The sequence below is a fragment of the Manis javanica genome, chromosome 15 (assembly GCF_040802235.1).
Source record: "Manis javanica isolate MJ-LG chromosome 15, MJ_LKY, whole genome shotgun sequence".
NCBI classification, from domain to species: Eukaryota; Metazoa; Chordata; class Mammalia; order Pholidota; family Manidae; genus Manis; species Manis javanica.
Genome location: NC_133170.1, coordinates 61,564,260 through 61,581,975, shown reverse-complemented (window position 1 = coordinate 61,581,975; position 17,716 = coordinate 61,564,260). Strand labels below are relative to the sequence as shown.

At 48.1% G+C, this 17,716-nt stretch overlaps 1 protein-coding gene across 1 annotated transcript in view; it reads right to left on the bottom strand.

The window, feature by feature from the left end:
- The window catches only part of DNAH10 (dynein axonemal heavy chain 10), a 134,462-nt gene that overhangs the window by 13,322 nt on the left and 103,424 nt on the right, over positions 1–17,716 (bottom strand). The window contains exons 52-63 of the mRNA XM_037014245.2: positions 17,443–17,614; positions 16,810–17,013; positions 16,060–16,140; positions 13,714–13,911; positions 13,053–13,214; positions 11,160–11,334; positions 5,995–6,176; positions 4,849–4,985; positions 3,889–4,106; positions 2,671–2,892; positions 2,260–2,407; positions 387–666 (exon numbers count right to left, since the gene is read on the bottom strand). Coding sequence (XP_036870140.2) covers positions 387–666; positions 2,260–2,407; positions 2,671–2,892; positions 3,889–4,106; positions 4,849–4,985; positions 5,995–6,176; positions 11,160–11,334; positions 13,053–13,214; positions 13,714–13,911; positions 16,060–16,140; positions 16,810–17,013; positions 17,443–17,614 — 2,179 coding nt within the window. The remainder of the gene's footprint in view (positions 1–386; positions 667–2,259; positions 2,408–2,670; positions 2,893–3,888; positions 4,107–4,848; positions 4,986–5,994; positions 6,177–11,159; positions 11,335–13,052; positions 13,215–13,713; positions 13,912–16,059; positions 16,141–16,809; positions 17,014–17,442; positions 17,615–17,716) is intronic.

The window sequence follows — 17,716 nt, the reverse complement described above, 5'->3', positions numbered from 1 at the left end:
GAACACCCTAGAAAATGTCAGAAATGGCATCCAATTTCTAATAGAATTCAATTGAGAGGAAGGGGAAAAACCCACATTCATGTCATATATTTAAATAAACAAAGAATAACTTCCTTCCACAGCAGCAGGAGTCTCACCCCACCCCGAGTGTGAATAGTTGAGCCCAAGGCCAGGACTCAGCACACTTCAAAGCATGTAACTGATTGCCTTCCAGGGGCCCCAAACCCGCCAGGTGTTCGTGCCTCCTTAAAAACTGACCAGGTGAGATGTGACTGAGAGAATGGCCTGGGGTCACAGATGAAATGATGGCCCACCAGTCTTGATCTCAAACCGTGGTCTCCACGGTAACCACATCACTTTGTCACCAAGGCTTTGTACATTCTTACCGGTGTAATTGATCACCATCGCTTTCCCAAACACGGATGGGGTGTATCTGGGATTGGCCAGTTTAGTGTTCAGATACAATCTGAAATTTGAATCGTAGTCGACTTCCTTGTCTCCCAGTATGATAAACTGCCGCCCCTGAGAGACCTTTATATTTTTTTCTAAGACATTATCAATCACAGGATCGATGTACTCATCCACATCCTGGAACAGGAAAGGAGTCCCATATTTTATGGACATTTCCAGCTGCTTGAGGAAGTCGGAGTCATTAAAGGAAGCCACCTGGGGGAGAGAGGACGCAGACACTGAGAGTCAGCCTGCTCTCAGGGGAGAACGCCTTGGAAGTGGGGAGTGGGCACGGCAGAGCCTTGAAGGGAGCCAGAGGGGAACAGAGAGGCAGAGAAGCAAGGTGTGTAACCCAAATGAATCCCAAAACCCCTGAGGGCCAGGCTCCCTCAGCCTCTCATCCGGACACCGTAGTGCAGCAGCCAGGAGGGATGCTGACGGACCGCTGTTTCCTCTCTCAGACCTCAGAGGGGATCCAAAGCCAGGGCCCCTGTTTTCTCATCCTCTGCCTCTTTCCTCCACTTCCCTCAGACCTCATGCTTGCTTTGGTATCTCCTTCCTCAAAACATCTAAAAGAAAATCCTCTTTCTTTATCTGGGCCCCTGGGGCTCCCCTCCCCCTTCCTCTTCGAGCTCTTTTCTTTTGTTGAGTTACTTAGCCTCTCCCCCTATAATAAGAATCTTCCTTCTTTAAGAAATAGCACAGAGTAGGAGCAGGACTCAGGGCTGGGAGTGGGCTGGCAATTCAGAACCTGCAGGCTGAGCGAAGAGGGAAGTCAAGGAGCATTCCTGGGTTAATACTTGTACCACTAGAGCTATATCTGTGTTTTAGAGGCAGGTGTTCCCCTGGGGTGCAAACAGGCTTCCCCCAACAGCATGTGCATACCTGGGAGTAAGGACCAGGAGAAATAAGGGAAAGATAAAAATGAAAGTTACGAATCTGTTAATGAGTTCAGCAAGAAGTGACTGGGCCCCAAGAACTTCACCAAAGAAAACTGAAAACATGCCCACAAAAAACTTGTACCCAAACGCTCACAGCAGGATTATTCAAAACAGCCAAAAAGTGGGAACAACCCAAGTGTCCTGCAAATGACAAGTGGATAAACAAAATGTGGTCAGTCCACACAGTGGAATACTATTCAGCCATGAAAAGGAATAAAGCACTGACACATGCTACAACATGGATGGACCTTGAAAATACTATGCTAAGTGAAAGAAGCCATGCACAAATTGTCACATATTTACAAGAAATGTCCAGAACAAGCAAATCTATAGAGACAGAAAATACATTAGCTGTTGCTTGAGGCTGGCAGCAGGGGTCGGGGGAATGGATAGATTAGTTGGGGGGTGGCTACAGATCTCTTTGTGGGGATAAAAATTGATTCTGGTGATTGTTACACACCTCTGTCTGTAATATACTAAAAACCACAGAATTTAATGAATTGTACGGTATGTGAATTATATCTCAGTCAAGCCCCCTCCCCCATCCACTGCCTTCCAAAAAACAAGCGATTGAGTGTCTAAGGCCACCAAGCCCTGTAGCTGAGGGGGTGGGGGTGACACAGATAAAGCATGGGCTCTGCCTGATGTTGCTCTCAGCCAGAGCGACCACACACTGGCAGAGAGCAAAGTCCAAGGCGGTTCATGCTGCCCTTGAAGATTCAACATGGTGGGTGGGCAGGAAGGGAAGGGCTCCCCTTGGGGGCTCAGGGCAGTGACATTTCAGACCTGTAGCTGCCAGGTGGAAGAGGAGGGTGAGTGGGCCCTGTCTACAGTGGCAGTGAGGGCAGGGGGCAGGGGGCTGCTTTACCCGCAGGTTGTTTTTCTCCTCTTTCCTCTTGATCCAGTTGAGGGCCTGCTGCTGGGGGTCGATGCAGAGAGGGAAGCGGCTGGCCCTGGTGGTAAGGATGCCATTCTGAACCGAGAGCTCATCAGGGGGCAATCCCTGGGAGCCCCACCTGGAAGGGACAGCAAGAAGGGAAACTGATTTTTCTTGCCAAGTTGTGAACCAAGTGCTAAGGGTGGAAGGATCAGCCTTCCAGAACAATCTATCAATCCCCAGGCTGCTCAACCCTCTTCAACAACCAGGGTGATGAATTTGCAGCCCACCCTGCCATTTCTGTGCAGCCAAGCCAGCTGTACCCCTGGCTATGGCCCGCCAGGGGATATCATGTGGACCCCATCCTGAGGCACCCCTCTCCTCCTGGCTCAGGATCCACACCTGCTGATCTCAACATCATCCGTGAGCAGGCTTTCCAATCGGAAAGGCTGGCTCAAGGGAAGCTCCCGCTCCAGGATGTCATTCTGCCAGACGTGGTCGACCATCTCACGGCGGAACTCCCATGTGAACGCACCCTCGTAGCTCAGGAAAGCTGCGCAGAGCAGGCAGTCCCCGAGTAACTTCACCCGACAGTGCATCAGCTCGTCCAGATCGTTCCGCCACCTGGGCAAGAGAGCAGGCTGTGGCAAGCAGTTACCTTCTTTCCAGCAAGTTAAAAGGAACATTCTAGAAGGACCAGCTTGACACACTGCTAATGGGGCTAGCCAGCAGGAAACATTGTCTGAGATATTCTTTCCTGTTAGAGACAGATTGTCAGCTAACCTCACCATTTCCCACCCTGTGAGCCTTTGAAAGACTTTAATTCCTGGACTCAGTAGAACCTAGCACCTAACAGGGGCCACAATAAATGTTTGTGTCTCAGAGCTATTATTAAGTTGTGATCACAATGTTTCCAAATGCTTAATCAATAACTTATAAATATGTCCAGCAGAGCTCATGAGCTCTGGTCCTGCTTGGTGACAAAATTCTACCCAAGATAAAAAAAACTGGATGTTCCATGTGGTCTCTTCCAGAAATGGCCAAAGTCTTCTAGGTTTTAGAAATATTGAAAAACTGTTTGTTTCCCACAAGCAAATGATATCTTGCAGTGTTTTCCATGCCCATTTCATTGGTGCCACATTAGGAATGACTGTCATGCCCAGTGGACAAGCTATGGCCAAATGGACTTACCCATAAGCATCAAACAGCCCCACCTACTTAAAATAGAAGCTCAGAACTGAACCAGCCAAGGGGCCTTAAAAGACATCTGTCCAGCGCCAGGGGAGGACTCCACCTCCAGACCCATCCAGGACAGACCTCGGGCACCGTCAGAGGCCACCTGCTTCTCCCTGTCTCCACAGATGCACTGTCTTCTTAACCCTTAATATCTACATGATAAATAACACTTGGTACCTAATAAAAACAGAATCTATAAAATGGCCACTAGCCACCTTAAACATGATAATTGTAAAATTAGAGTTTTTCACACGATTTTCCTATAAAAATGCAGCATGGAATAAAAACTCTACATGGCAAGAAATCGTGTTGATCATGTTCACGCATCAACCACACAGTCTCACTGAGAGCTCCTTATCAGGCGGGCTCGGGAGCTGCGCTGACCTGACGTTCTCAGACCCCAGCCCTAAGATGAGTTTGTCCGCAGCGATCAGCCGCCTCTCCATGACTTCGGCTTCCTCCTGCAGCTTCTGCTTTTCCAGTATGGCTGCCTCATATTTGGCTCCCAGAGTTTCCAGTTCCCTCTGGATCGCTGCCAGCTCATTCTGGATCCTTTCTAGTTCACGTTTAGTGAGGTAAAAGTTGCGCTCCAGCCTGGCCACCTAAGTGAAGACAGTTCACAGAGCTGTGGGGACTAGGACCACAGCGGGCAGGGACAAACAGGCTCACACCTGCACTTAGGTCCACACCACACTGACAGTGGCGCTGCCGCTCTCTGGGGCCGCCATATGCCAGGCTTCTTTTCTTTCTTACTTCCTCACTGGTTTGCTATTGGGTTACTATTGGGGTCTAGGTTTTCTAAGAAATAAAATTTTTAGATATAAAACCGTGTCAAAATATGGCCCAATGATTGAATCAACCTTATAATTCTCTTTGTATTGTATGTTTTACATGTTACTTTGACTCCTTGGTTCTTAAGTGGGGCTGATTTTGTCCCCCATCCCCACCCCCATGACCTATGGCAACGTCTGGGTTTTTGGACTTGGGGGCAGGGACAATGGCATCTAGCGGGCAGAGGGCAGGGATGCTGCCAGCCATTGTATAAGGCACAGGGTGGCCCCAAATGTCACAGCACCGAGGCTGACGTTTTAGTTCTGGAGAATGATTTTTACCATCTTTAATCCTACTCTTTTCACACAAAATTTGAACCTCTTTTGGACTTAGGTTCAAAAGAGACATCTACATTATGTCTAACTCAGGGTTATTATTTATTGGGGAGAAAAAGTTTATGTGGTTTAAATGAGAACCTTGCCAGAATTTTTCCAGCAAAGCTGTGGGCACATTAACTCTGATCCCAGACTGGTCTCCTGGCACCAATGTTTAGGTCTCACAGATTGGGGATACCTTTTCTCTTTTGGGCTCTATTTCTCTGAACACATCAAAGTAGCCCATCACAGCTTCAACAAACTTGAGCATCCCTAAGCCTGCTTTGCTCACAGCTTCCATTTCTTCAGTTGTGGTGTTGAGAGTCTTCAAGAGGCCTAAAGGTCAAAGGGGCAATGATTTCAACACACAGCAAGCTCTGATGGGGGAAAATAAAATGAGAAATAAATTGCCTCTGAGCAGAGTATAACTAGTTCCTTATTCCTCAGTAACCCTGTGGGAGGAACCAGATGCCCTCCTGTGGACAACAGGGTAGTTCATCCTAAGATCCAGGCACCTCTGTGTGACACCCAACAGCCTCAGGATCCAGGGCATCAGTGGGGACTCCCAGCTGGGCACAAAGGTGGCTCAGAGCAGGCTCCCAGCCAGGATGCACAGACCATTGCATGTCACCCAAGGGTAATTTCACATAAATGTAAACCCATCCAAACCAATGTTTGGGGTAAAGAGAGGTCCTTGGTTTTTTGTAGTTGTTATCCTCTGTGTTTTGTTTAATTTTGTTTTTAAGCAGCTGAGAAAGAGCATTTGATGGTAAAGTTCTGAACAAACCATCAAAATAAACAGTGACACTATGAACATGTCTTGCCTTCTGCAAAGACCATCATTCCTGCTGGTAAGCATCTAAGCAGGTCAGACATTGGGCCCAAAGGGGACACAGTGTTCTATAACCTGAGACAGGATCGGGGCGGGGCTGCTGACACCCGGTGGTACCGGCCTCCTTTTCACTCATCCCCAGGGACCCACAGAAGACTTAACACTGGCAAGAGGCACAAAGAGGGGAGAAGTCAAGGTTAGACCAACTGTTGTACCACCATGCCTGATGGACAGGACACTGGGCTGGGTTCCATAGAAGCTCTGTTCCTAACAGGAAAAATGGAGTGGTTGCTGAATTAAACATCCAGTGGGCAAATGTTGCAGGCCCACCCAGCATCCACCCTCCCTGCTTCACATGGCTGCACTGCCATCTTCCTCTGGGAACAGTCATTCCACCTGTCTCATTGCAGGACCACGGAGACACCAGCTGAGCACAACAGGAAGTTGCCTCCTTGCTTTGCATCCCGGCCCCACAGACTAAGCTTCACTATTCCTACATTTGTGTACACTCACCTCTGATATTTTTAACTTGGCTTTGAGAAATTGAATCAAAATCAATCTCCATCAGAGACCTCAGGAAATTCGGGTCGGACATCATGCCCTTGGCGGTTTTCCAGTTGAGCTCTCTGTACCCTTTCATGATGAGGATGCACTCACACACCGTCTGTACCTGTTTCGGGGGCTTAGCAAACGACCTGGTGAGAAATGACAATGTGTGTGAATCCCACCTGGGACATGGTCAGAATCTGGCCTGTATGAGAGTTCGAGAAAAATGGCTCTACCCGGAGTCCTTCTTGGATGCGACAGCACGTGGCAACAAAGGAAGCCATGTCCCATCAGGGATACGGCTCCTGGGGTGAGCCTCTGCCCAGAGCAGGCACTGGGTCTCTTCTGTCAGCTGCCTGACCAGGCTCCTGGACCCTGGCTGAGCATCAGGATCAGAGGAGGGGTGTCCTCAGAATGCAAACCCAGCCCACCCCCAGGCATCTGAATCAGCAGGTCAGGGTGGAGCCTGAGAATCTGTTTTTAATTACACCCTAGGGTGATTCCTCAGATTCTAAGTGGCAGCCGCTGTCATTACTGCCATTATCGTCATCATCATCCCATTTCTCGTTTACTAGATGAGGAAACAGGCTCTGAGTGCTGGGATGGCCTGCCTGGGTTCACACAGCCTGTGGGGTCTGGGGTCCCCGCAGCCATGCCTCCTTCCAGGCTATGTCGCCCCTTAATTGTTTTCTCTGTCTTTGATAAGGCTAGACCATCACTCTGCTGCTCCAACACTCAGATCTCCTTGACCCTCCAGGCATGGGAAACTCCAAAGGAACAGAAGGCCCAGCAGCATGGGTGCAGAGGCCCAGGAGGAGCGTGCTACATAGGAACTACGCAGAGGGACCACTAGGCTGCCTGCTGCCAGGCAAAGTCTGTGAAAGCCACACAAGTCAGGAAGACACCAAAGCTGTGAAGAGAGACAGGAGCAGAAAGAAAACAAAGATAAGGTGAAGGAAAAGGAAGAGACAAGAGGAAGGGATGACAGAGGCCCCTGGAGGGCCTGGAGCAGCCTGGGGGAGGCGAGGCAGGAGTCTGGCCATTCCAGGAGGGGGCCAGAAGGACCCAGAGGAGGGAGGGAGGGGAGAGAGGACCCACCCACCATCCTGCAGACAAGGGAGGAGAGTGGGAGTCCCTCAATGCAGGTTCAGGCCAGGGCGAGGCATCCAGCACAAGCCCCATGATTAAAGCCATGGTCCTGAGTCACCAGGGAAAGCTTCAATTAGGCTGGCACTGGACGCTTACAAATGCAGGCAGTGCTGTCAACTGGTTTTAAGAGGTTTCCTTCAGGGCTGATGAAGGTCAGGCCCAGCCAAGGCTCTCTGAACAAGCAGAGGAGGAGTCCGTGCAATGTTTTCAGATACGGGACAGGAAGGGCCCAGGCCACAGTTTAGGGCAAGTAGAAACCATCTGGGGCTTTCAGAATTCCCATCTATAAACACCATTCTGCTCCAACATCCTGAGTCCATGAAAGCGAAGCTACATGCTCAGTTTATAAACTGCTCCATGGCACCTCACTTATCCAGGACACAGCAGTAATGCCGGATAACCAAGGTGTTGGAGCTATTGAGGCAGGAAGTCTGGGAAATGGAAACATTTCTGCTTCATTGATTCCTTTCTTTTACCAAAAAGAAACTCAGGGTGAGAGAGAAAGAGATAGAGACAGAGACAGAGAGAAGACAAAGCTGCCCTCCTGGAGAACAATCATTACAAAGCCCACTCCCCACCTGCCCTTGCTCTACCCCAGACACTTGAGTGCCTCTACTTTTCCCTCGAGCCAGCTCCTTCCAGATGCAGGGAGGAGCTCCCCTCTAGCCTCCATCCTGCAACTGGTGAGCCCCTACTCTCTATAGTCATGTCTCAGTTACATGTCACTTGCTGGGGACACATCCCCTGCCACATCCCCAAACTAAATCAGGTCCCCCATTATTCACAGTCACATCAGCAATGACCTAGCCTTCCCGCCTCCTCCTGGGTATTTCACTGTACACGTGGGATTCCTGCATGAGCACCCCTGACTCCCCCAGGCTGTGTTTCCGTGCAGTGCAGACCTTGCCTGACTGGCTCATTGCTGCTTGGCCCCAGTGCCAGCACAGGCTGAGTGGGTGGCAGGCACCCAATGATGACTGTAGGAACCAAAGGAAGAAAAGTAAAATCACAAGCCAGTAACAAAGGGAGCCTCTTAACTACAGGGGAACATCCACATCCAATCCTCATGACTCCTAATCTTCCTGCTTAACTTCTGATGCTTTTTACAAAGGGGATTGAGCATTATAGAAAGGAAGTGCTATTTAAAGAATTTAAGGATTATGAAATTGTCAAGATGTAAGTGCTGGCTCATTGCACTTACCGTCCAAATGACCTACAGAAAGCCAGACTGCAGTCATCTGGAAAATATAAAATTGGATCCACACTCACACTGAACCCCAGGAAAAATCCTAAAGAGATCAAAGATTTAAATGTACAGAATTAAACTATAACATACAAGAAGAAACCATGGGGAAGTTATTTTACAATCTCGTGGTGGTAAGGCACTTTCAAGCAGGACATAATTCCCAAAAGCCACACACACAAAAAAAAATTGCTAAAATCTGCCTTGTAAAAATAAAATATCATACACAAAATGTCTTAAACACAAAACATACACACAAACCTCATAAACAAAGCCAAACAGCTAGGGAAAAACTAGAAAAATTATCTGCAACTCAGATCACAGATAGAAAACTAATCTCCTTGTTATGTTAAAAACCACTGGAAATGGGTACCCAAAAAGCAACAATAATTCAACAGATAAATGGGCAAAGCACATAAACAGGCAGTTCACAGAAAAGGAAAGACATGAGTCTTACACACATTTTTCAGAGATTAAGAAAAAGGACGGCATGTGCGTTGAAACTACACATACAGCCTTTTTCATCTACCAAACAAGCAAAAATCCAAGTGTGTAATAGTGCCCTCTGTGGGTGAGGCTATGAAAAAGCAGGCGTTCGCCTGGAGAGCCAGGTGAATGTAAATTGGTTCCGCCCCCAGAGAGGGCATTATAAATGAAGACACCACTGGACAGAAAATTCCACGTTGGAAATGTACCCTTCCAGTGGACTTGCCCAGCTGCACCAGGAAGTATGGTCGGGGTTATTCTTCACAACACCGTTTGTGAAGCTGTACAATGGCATGTGACGGGCTGTTTTTAGATACTGGTGAAGTTTACTATACAGGGGCGAGGGAAAGCTCTCCAAAACGCACTGTGACGTGGAAAGGCCAAGATACATAAAAATACATATAGTGCGTTACCACTTATATTTTTAAAAAGGAAGGAAAAAAGAAAGTGCAGGTGGTGTCTTGTTCTGCAAACCCTTAGAATCCAAAGTGTGGAAATGAAGGGCCACGGTTTGTGTGGTTGCCTTGAACATGCATCAGCCTCCCAGGACGGGTATGTGCGAACTGTGTGGCGGTGGTTCTCTGTTGTGGGGGACAGCTGGGGGCAGCCTTCCGCAGCATATCTTCATATAGATTGCTCATGTGACCCTCACAAGGAGCCTGTTGCGGTTACAGTGCTCATCATCTACATTTAACAAATGAGGAAACTGCGACGCAGAGTGTTTAGGTGACTTGCCGAAGGTCACAAAGCCCGTAAGAGGCAGAGCCAGGCAGGAACATATTACCTGTTCTAATAACTACATTTTTAAAATTACTCCTCGGGGTGATGCCAGGGACAGTATCAAACTGGCCATGCAGTCCTGTGGAAGCTCCTCTCATCTCCCCTCTTGGGTTGGTGCCAGGACTCACAGCCCCTTCCCTCCAAATAACTCCCCTTCAAAGATCCTTCCCAGCTCTTGTCTCCCACAATGTTTCTATGGTGCTGACCCAGGAGAGGGGCTCAGATATTTCCCTTGAAAATGTGTATGTTGAGGGTCTCTCCCACAGCTCAGCTTGGTATGTGTTTCCACTCAGTTCTGGCCCCTCATCCAAATTTCCAACACATGCTCTTGTAACTTTAGAACATCCATCCTTTGTGGGAACCACACTTTGCCAAACTCTGAAATAATGACTTCTTGCTGACAACAGTGATATCTCCAGATGACCTCCCAGGAGCTACTCAGGTCCTCTGCCTTGGAATGAGCTGAATGCTCTGTTCGGATCCACAGGTCTCACTAATAAGCAAACAGCAAAGGCATGGGCCTTGACAAGGAATGCTCCTCAGCCCATGGGACAAGAGATAAGCTCAGAGAACTGACAGCATTTTACCAGGGACACAGAATGGAAAGTAACTACCCACCTGGGAACAGGAGTCTCTCTCCCACGAGACTTGACTGTGGGGCTGAAGGTCTGAACCCCTTCAGAGAATGAAGATGTGATGGGGAAAGAATAGAGGGAAGAGTTGAGTTTCCTGAACTGGGGGCAGGGAGGCCTTGCTGGGGGACGGCAGCACAAGGAGATGGGCTGGCAGACAGGACAGTGTTTCTGCCTGGCTTCGCTCTCAGTGCTAAATTCACCAGTGAGATGCATTAACAGGCCCTGGGGAGACTGCACAATGCGGGAGAGTGCTTGCCCACCCACGCACCCCAGGCTCCTCTTCCTGGTAGGCCTATGGCTGTGGGGCACTGAATCCCCCACTCAGATGGATTTGCAAAGTGTGTAGGGCCACAGTAAGACCCACTCTCCCCACCCCTTGAAAGCCCTTTTGGCTGGAAATGGATTAGAGCATCTCCTGTCTGCTCCTGGCTTATGGCACATCTTTGTCATGCTGTTTTCAGCATGATGCTGGCCCCTGTGTCAAGTGCCCTGCCACTGTTTATGACAGACACTGTGTCATATTTCCTATGAAGGGGGTTGACTTACAATGCTCCCCTCTCCCACATGGCCCCTTTTGGTACACAGCCTCCTTGTGAGTCAGCCTAGGTTCAAGGTCAGCAGGCTCTGCCACCTCCTGGGGTTGGAGGGGCCTGGAGCAAGCCACCTCGCCTCCCTGAGCCCCACTTTCTTCATCTGCAGATGAAGCTAATAACAGTCCCCACCATGGAAAGCGCCCCACCATGGTGTAGCTCCATAAGTGCCTAACCACCAAGATTATCAGAATTGCTGTCAGGAGTTATGTTGGTGGCCAGGCATGCTTGTAGATTACCACTGGTTACCTAATCTCAGTCACATCTGATTTGTCCAGCTTCTGCAGCTCCAGCTTGGCAGCCTCCAGGATGGGCATGACCTCGGCAAGGGCTGTCTCGGCCTCCACCTTCTCCACAGCGATGATCTTGTTTTGCTCCTCTATCTCCGTGGCTTTTTCTTCTGCGAGCTTCTTCTTTTCCTCCGCTGTTGGGGGAAGAGGAGGTTAGCGAAGCTGCTGGGCATGGGGAGGATGGACTATTGAGACGAAGCACCTTGCAGCCCTCAAGAGTTGGTGCTGGGCTGTTGGGGAACCTAAAGAGCTTTAGCCAATACGGTGGCCTCCGGTGTTACCACTAGACCAGACATCCTCACAGAGAATGGGGGCTCCCAACACAGGAGCTGCTCCAACTCTCACCCTCCATGCCTCACCCATGTCTTGATCTTGAACTTCTTCAAGGCAGAGATGGTCTTGTTCATTTCCTGCCTCTACCCTACACGCACTGCCCTTATCACGATGCCTGACATGGAACTGATTCCCAGCAGGTATCTGTTCATTGGACAGGTGAATACATGAAATAACAGCTTCTTTCCTTCAGTCTAGTTTTACATCCTGAGTGTTTAAACTCAGTAGGGGTCTTGCAATATGCAACTATATCCACAGTGAAAACTCTGGGAATACACAGTGTGGAAAGAGGGATCAAAGCAAGAGGAGCTATGCAGGAAGGAGGTGTTTGATCAGTGTTCTGGAAGGAGACACATGGATAGGAGAGCAAAGCAAAGGCTGTGATTGCAGGAGTCACATGGCATGAAGAAATGATGCTGTGGGCAGGGGACACGGTATCAAGAGAAACAAGGTAGGTGAGATGACACACAACTGAGGGAGACCCTGCAAGCTGAGGCTGAGTGTTCAGCATTAAAATAGGCAGCAGGAAGTTACCACAGACTACAGGGAAGGGATCTCTAGCTGTTGCTTCAGTTGCAAGCAACAGAAACTAACAATGACCAAGCTTAGCAAGAAGAGAAAGTATTGTAAGGAGATAGGGTAGCCCACAGAAATTGAAATACACAAATCAGGGCAGGTCCAGAGTTCTGGGCATGGGCAGCACTGGTGTAGGCACGCTGTTATCTTCAGTCTTCGTGTTGCCTGATTCAAAATGTGAACCTCAGGAGAATGTGCAAGTGACCAGCCAGGACTGGAATAAGCACATTCCGATGGCGTGCACTGGCAGTTGGGGAGAGCCTAGAGCTGTCAAAGCCAAGTGCAGGCGCTGCTGCCAGAGTAATGGACAGTGGTCCTGAGCATGGGGCCTGGCACAGCACAACTGGAGCTGATCCAAGGCCAGGCCCAGAAGCAGCACACGTACAGTCCAGACAGGGATGAACAGGCAGGAGGGCTGAGCGGTTCCTGCAGTCACCTGGGAATGAGCCGAGGACAGGGGTCAGAGCACAGGATGCTGCAAGATGATGGAAATGGGACCGCAAAACACAGAGAGAGGGCTCAGAGGTCAGAGGAGTTGTCCTGTGTGAGAAAGCTGGGAGAAGCTCAGAAAATAATCAGGACAAGCAGATGATCGAGGCCCAGGAAGGAATCATGAAACAGTGGCCTCCAGGAAGGCCCCAGAGAAGTGATGCTGTGGCTGGGCTCATGTAAACCCCGGTGACTTAGTGCACTAGCTCAGTGCAGGTCAAGAGAGGACTTCCACACCTGTCAAATCCTCACGCTGCCAGCTCTGGGTCCTGCATGTGGGGTGGGGGTCTCAGTGCTTACTAAAGGGGGCTTGACCTAACTCAGAAAAAACCAGCAACCAAAGGGCCAAAAGATGCCCTCTCAGTGGCTGCAATGACTTCTCAGGGATGTCCCCCAGTGGAGCCCTGTCCTGTTGGGTGGGGGTACCCATCCTGAGAGCAGGTCCCACACTTGCCTATGCCCGTGTTGGTGGCAATCTCCTCCAGCAGGGCCTCGCATGCAGCAGACTTCTCCGCCAACACGATCTTCTGCTCAGCCAGCTTCTGGTTGAGCTCATCTAGCTGAATGGTGGCCTCCTTCAGCTTGTCCAGCCCTCCTTCCAGGCGTTTGCACTGAGCTAAGGAAAGAGAGAACCTGGATCCACCATCATGGTGGGTGCTGTTCCCAACACGTGTGGGCAAGCACTCCACTGGCTTCACTGCAGCTCATCCATTTTCATGAGATGTCAAGCATCAGCTCAGTACCACCACCACCGTAATGGTGTAGCATCAGCCAAAATGAATATGTTTCTGAAAATACTGTTTGCTTGGCCAATAGGCAGTCAGAGCATTTTTCAAAAGCACTTTCCAAAAGAGCACATTGCTGCTGTTAGACATTGTCTCTAAAGCAATGAAAATTTAGAGCTACAAAATGCATGACCCAACACTGAAGAATAGAAATAAGAGCATGCTAGGGCCCCACCCACATAGAAGAATTACTCAGAAACGAGAAACCTAAAGTGAGCCACTGCCTTGCCTCAGTCTTGAGTAGGCCTGATCTTGCTAAGAAGCATCTGCTTACAGAAAAGATCAGCATGTGGATCCTGAATTGTTAACCATACCATTCCCAAATCTTACCTACATTATACTGAGTTTTCTCATCCAGTAGTTTTGAATATGTGTTAACGAAATCAAGGTAATTCTTGGGAGTTACGTAGTTACTACGCCTCAGTTTCTGTAGAAATTGTTTGCTGAATTCACCCACAGATTGGTGGACCAAAACAACATGTTCCACTACCCCTTCCATATTTTCTGCTGGTATCATTGGATTATTCCCTAAAGAAAAGGAATGAAAAGTTGCATCTTAAAGAAAAAGAGTGGTTCCTCAAACAGTTAAACATGAAATTCCTGTGTGAGCCAGCAATTTCACTCCTAGTCATATAGCCAAAGAAACTGAAAAACAGACTCAGCAGAATACTATGTATGCCAACATTCATAAACTTTATTCCCAACAGCCAAAAATGGGAACAACCCACGTGTTCATCAACAGATAAACAGATAAACACAATGTGGTGCATACCACAGAATATTATTCAGCCATAAAAAAGAAATTCTCACACATGCCACAATGTGCATAAACCTGGAAAACATGCTAAGTGGAAAAGTCAGATACAAATGTTACATGATTTCACTTATACAAAATACCTAAAATAGGCAAATTTGCAAACATGGAAAGTAGTTTAAAGGCTACCAGGGCTGAGGGTATGGATGGAGGAACAGGGAATTAGTGTTTAATGGGCACAAAGTTGCAGTTTTGCAAGATGAAAAATGTTCTGGAGATAGATGGTGGTAGTGGTTGCATGACATTGTGGATGTAATTAATACCACTAACTGTACACTTTCTCCTTCCCTATTGGTAGAAAGGTCTGTCTCCCAAATGGCTGAGACACTGTGCAGAGAGGGGATTGGAATTTCAGAAGAGAAATTCACCCAGTGTCCCTGATGTACCCCAGAACCCAGCACATATTGGGCACAAGGTGTGTCTTCCTCTAAGTCTATTGAAACAATCAAGCATCACTTCCAGTGCCAAGATCTCATCATTCAGATTATCTAACAGATGGCAAAATACATTCACCTGAAGGGAGAACATGCCTCCAGTTAATAAGAAGGAAGAAAAGACTGACCAGAAGTATCCACTCATCCAGATTCTGCAGGTTTGATCTTGAACTATACCAGGAGCCAGCAAACCACAGGCCATGTGCCAATTTTACAGCATGCATGAAAAACTTTGCCTTACAAATAACAGCCATATTTTAAGGACAATCATCCCAATTCCAGGGAATATATTCTAAAGGGAAAAAATTCTAAGCAAATTCCATGCAGTGCTTTTTATGATACTGAACCACTGCATACTGATAGCAAACCCCAGTGTAACATGAGATGGCTAACACACCTGTGAAGCCTAAGGAACATCTCTATTGGGGTTGGCAAACTATGGCCTAGAGGAAAAATCTGGCTGACCACCTGTTTTGTAAATAAAGTTTTATTGGCACATGCCCATTCACTTATATGTTGTCTGGACTGCTTTCATGATGCCTTGGTGGAACTGAGTAGTCACAACAGAGATTGTATGACCCACAAAGCTGACAATATTTACCATCTGGTCTTTTACAGAGAAAGTTTACCAATCCCCAAGTTATACTGTCAGGACAAAGCCATTCTCTTAGTCCTCTTCCTAAAATAACTACATTTTGATTTACATTATGACTTCTGCTTGTAGAGGGGGACTAATTATTTTTATACTGAGATATATATTTATATGGCTAAAACTATTTATAAGGTCACCCAATGTCATTTGTCATAAATCTGCTCAAGGTAGGTCCAGATAAAAAGCTTTTCCTGGAAGATAAATCAATTTGCTTTCTTATTTTGAAGATTAAAATTAATAATCAGGGTCTTAAGTGTTTGAAACTTAAGAGCAAATTCAGTGTTTCTTGATAATCAGTTTACTGAAATGTCCTCCAGGCATTCCTTGGGTCAGGGATCAGCACACTTTTGCTATACAGAGCCAAATAGTAAATACTTAGGCCTTGTGGGCCAAATGGTCTCTGCTGCAATTGCTCAGCGTTGTGGTTGTAGCATAAAAGCAGCCATAGACAGCATGTTCATTAACAAGTGAGTGTGTGTTCCAACTTTGTTTACCAAAACAAGCAGTAGGCCACATTTAGCCTACAGGCCATGCTTTGCCGACTCCTACTTTGAATGATACCTGATCAATTTTTATCTAAATTGTCCTTGCAAGTCCCCTGAAATCCCTTTGGACTGAAAGACAATATAAGTAAAAAGTGCAACAAACTAAAAAACTATTCATGGCCATGGAGGATAAAGGTGATGGAATCTACTGGACCAAATTCAGAGTCAAAAAGTGATCACAAATGGCTGTGTCATGCCCTTACTGGAGTTTCCATATTAGTGCTCACTTACCTAAAAATGACTTTGCAACTGCATGCAGGGCTTGGGGAGGCCAGGGCATGAACCAGTCAATGCCAGTGTTATTTACCAGCCCTTGAAAAGAAAGACAGATGAAAAAGACTATCAGTCTGCAACCCAAAGATGCTCAAGGACATGGACACTATCTTCAGTACCCAACACATTGGTGAACAAGCTGGATATGTCTGAGAATAATTCATCAAAAGCAGGGTTTCTCAAGCTCAGTGCTGTTGCCCTTTGGGCCAGACACTCCTCCATTCTTGGGGCTATCTGAGCCTTATGGGATGTTTAGCAGCACCCCTGGCCTCTATGAGCTAGATATCAGTAGTATACTGTCTACCCCACCCACGTGACAACCCAAAATGTCTCCAGGCATTGACAAATGTCCCCTGAGGGGAATCACCCCCCAGTGCAGAACCACTATTCTAGAGATGGGTGCTGGACTTTCCCAAAAAGCTGACAGAATTTTCTGAAATGAAAGCGTCGAGGGCTATGCTTTCACTCCAGTACTCACTCCAGGCCCAACACCTGGGACTTGTGAGCATTTTGTGTCGGAAGGACATCATGCACCACTGGTAACCCTAGAGCCAGCTGGCAGTTGTGAGAGGGCAGAGTAGGGCTCATCCTACACTGCAGGGCCCGACTTGCAATCTAATGGCCATGTCATGCTTTACTTGACTAGTAGAACATTCACATGCCCTGCTGAAAGAAGAAAATGGATTTGTGGGCTCAGCTCGAGGGCACCTGGGAAATTTCTGCACCGGGTCCTCAGGGTGTCCCCCACTGGCGACATGCCCAGGACAATGTGCAAGCTGTTTGCACTCTTGTTCACGAAGTATTGCCACACAGACTCCTTGGCCAGGCCTATCCCTTGCTTCAAGGCTTCCTGTCCAATCTGATTGAGGATAGATTCCTTTTCCTCTTCTGTGAAAAGTGCAGGTACAATTCCTAGAATACAAAGACATGTGGGTTGGGTGAGTCTCAGTTGTTATCTGTCCTGGCATTGAAATGACAAGCACAGAACCACGGGAAGAGCACAGGTGCCGAGTCCAGAGAGCAGGACTCGGGGCCTGAGGCTCCCTGGCCAAGGGTAAATCCATCTGAGGCTTAAGCTAATGTTGTCACAACTCACTGCTGGAGGAACTAGGTGTGTCCCATGTAACCCCTGGGAGAGGGCTCTGAAGCTGTGTCTGGCCCCCTACTCCAGCCCATATGGCTATCCCTGCCATGCTTCTGCCAGCAGTCCCCTGGCCAGCTCCAGCCCATCTGTGACAGCCCGAATGATGACTGCTCTGTACGTAGTAAATGCCTACAAATGTTCCCACTGATTGGCAGCCTCAGTGGGAAGCTGAGGGTGGAGAGCCGGCACCATGGTACCTGATGTCAGCATGTTGTTGATGAGCTCCAGGAAGCCCTCCTCAGCCACGTGGGCATCCGTGAACAGGAAGATCATCAATTTGTTCTCAATCCCAAGTTTCAGATAAAGGTTCTTCAAGTCTTCCCGGAAATTATTCTCAGAGTAACCTCGGCTCAGAAGGATCTCAAACACCTGCAGGCACAGAGCACAGAGTTCAGGTGAGACAGCGGCTGGAGGGAGGGTTGCAAGCCAACTGCAACTGGGGAGAAGACTGCTCTGAAAGGCCACGCAGCT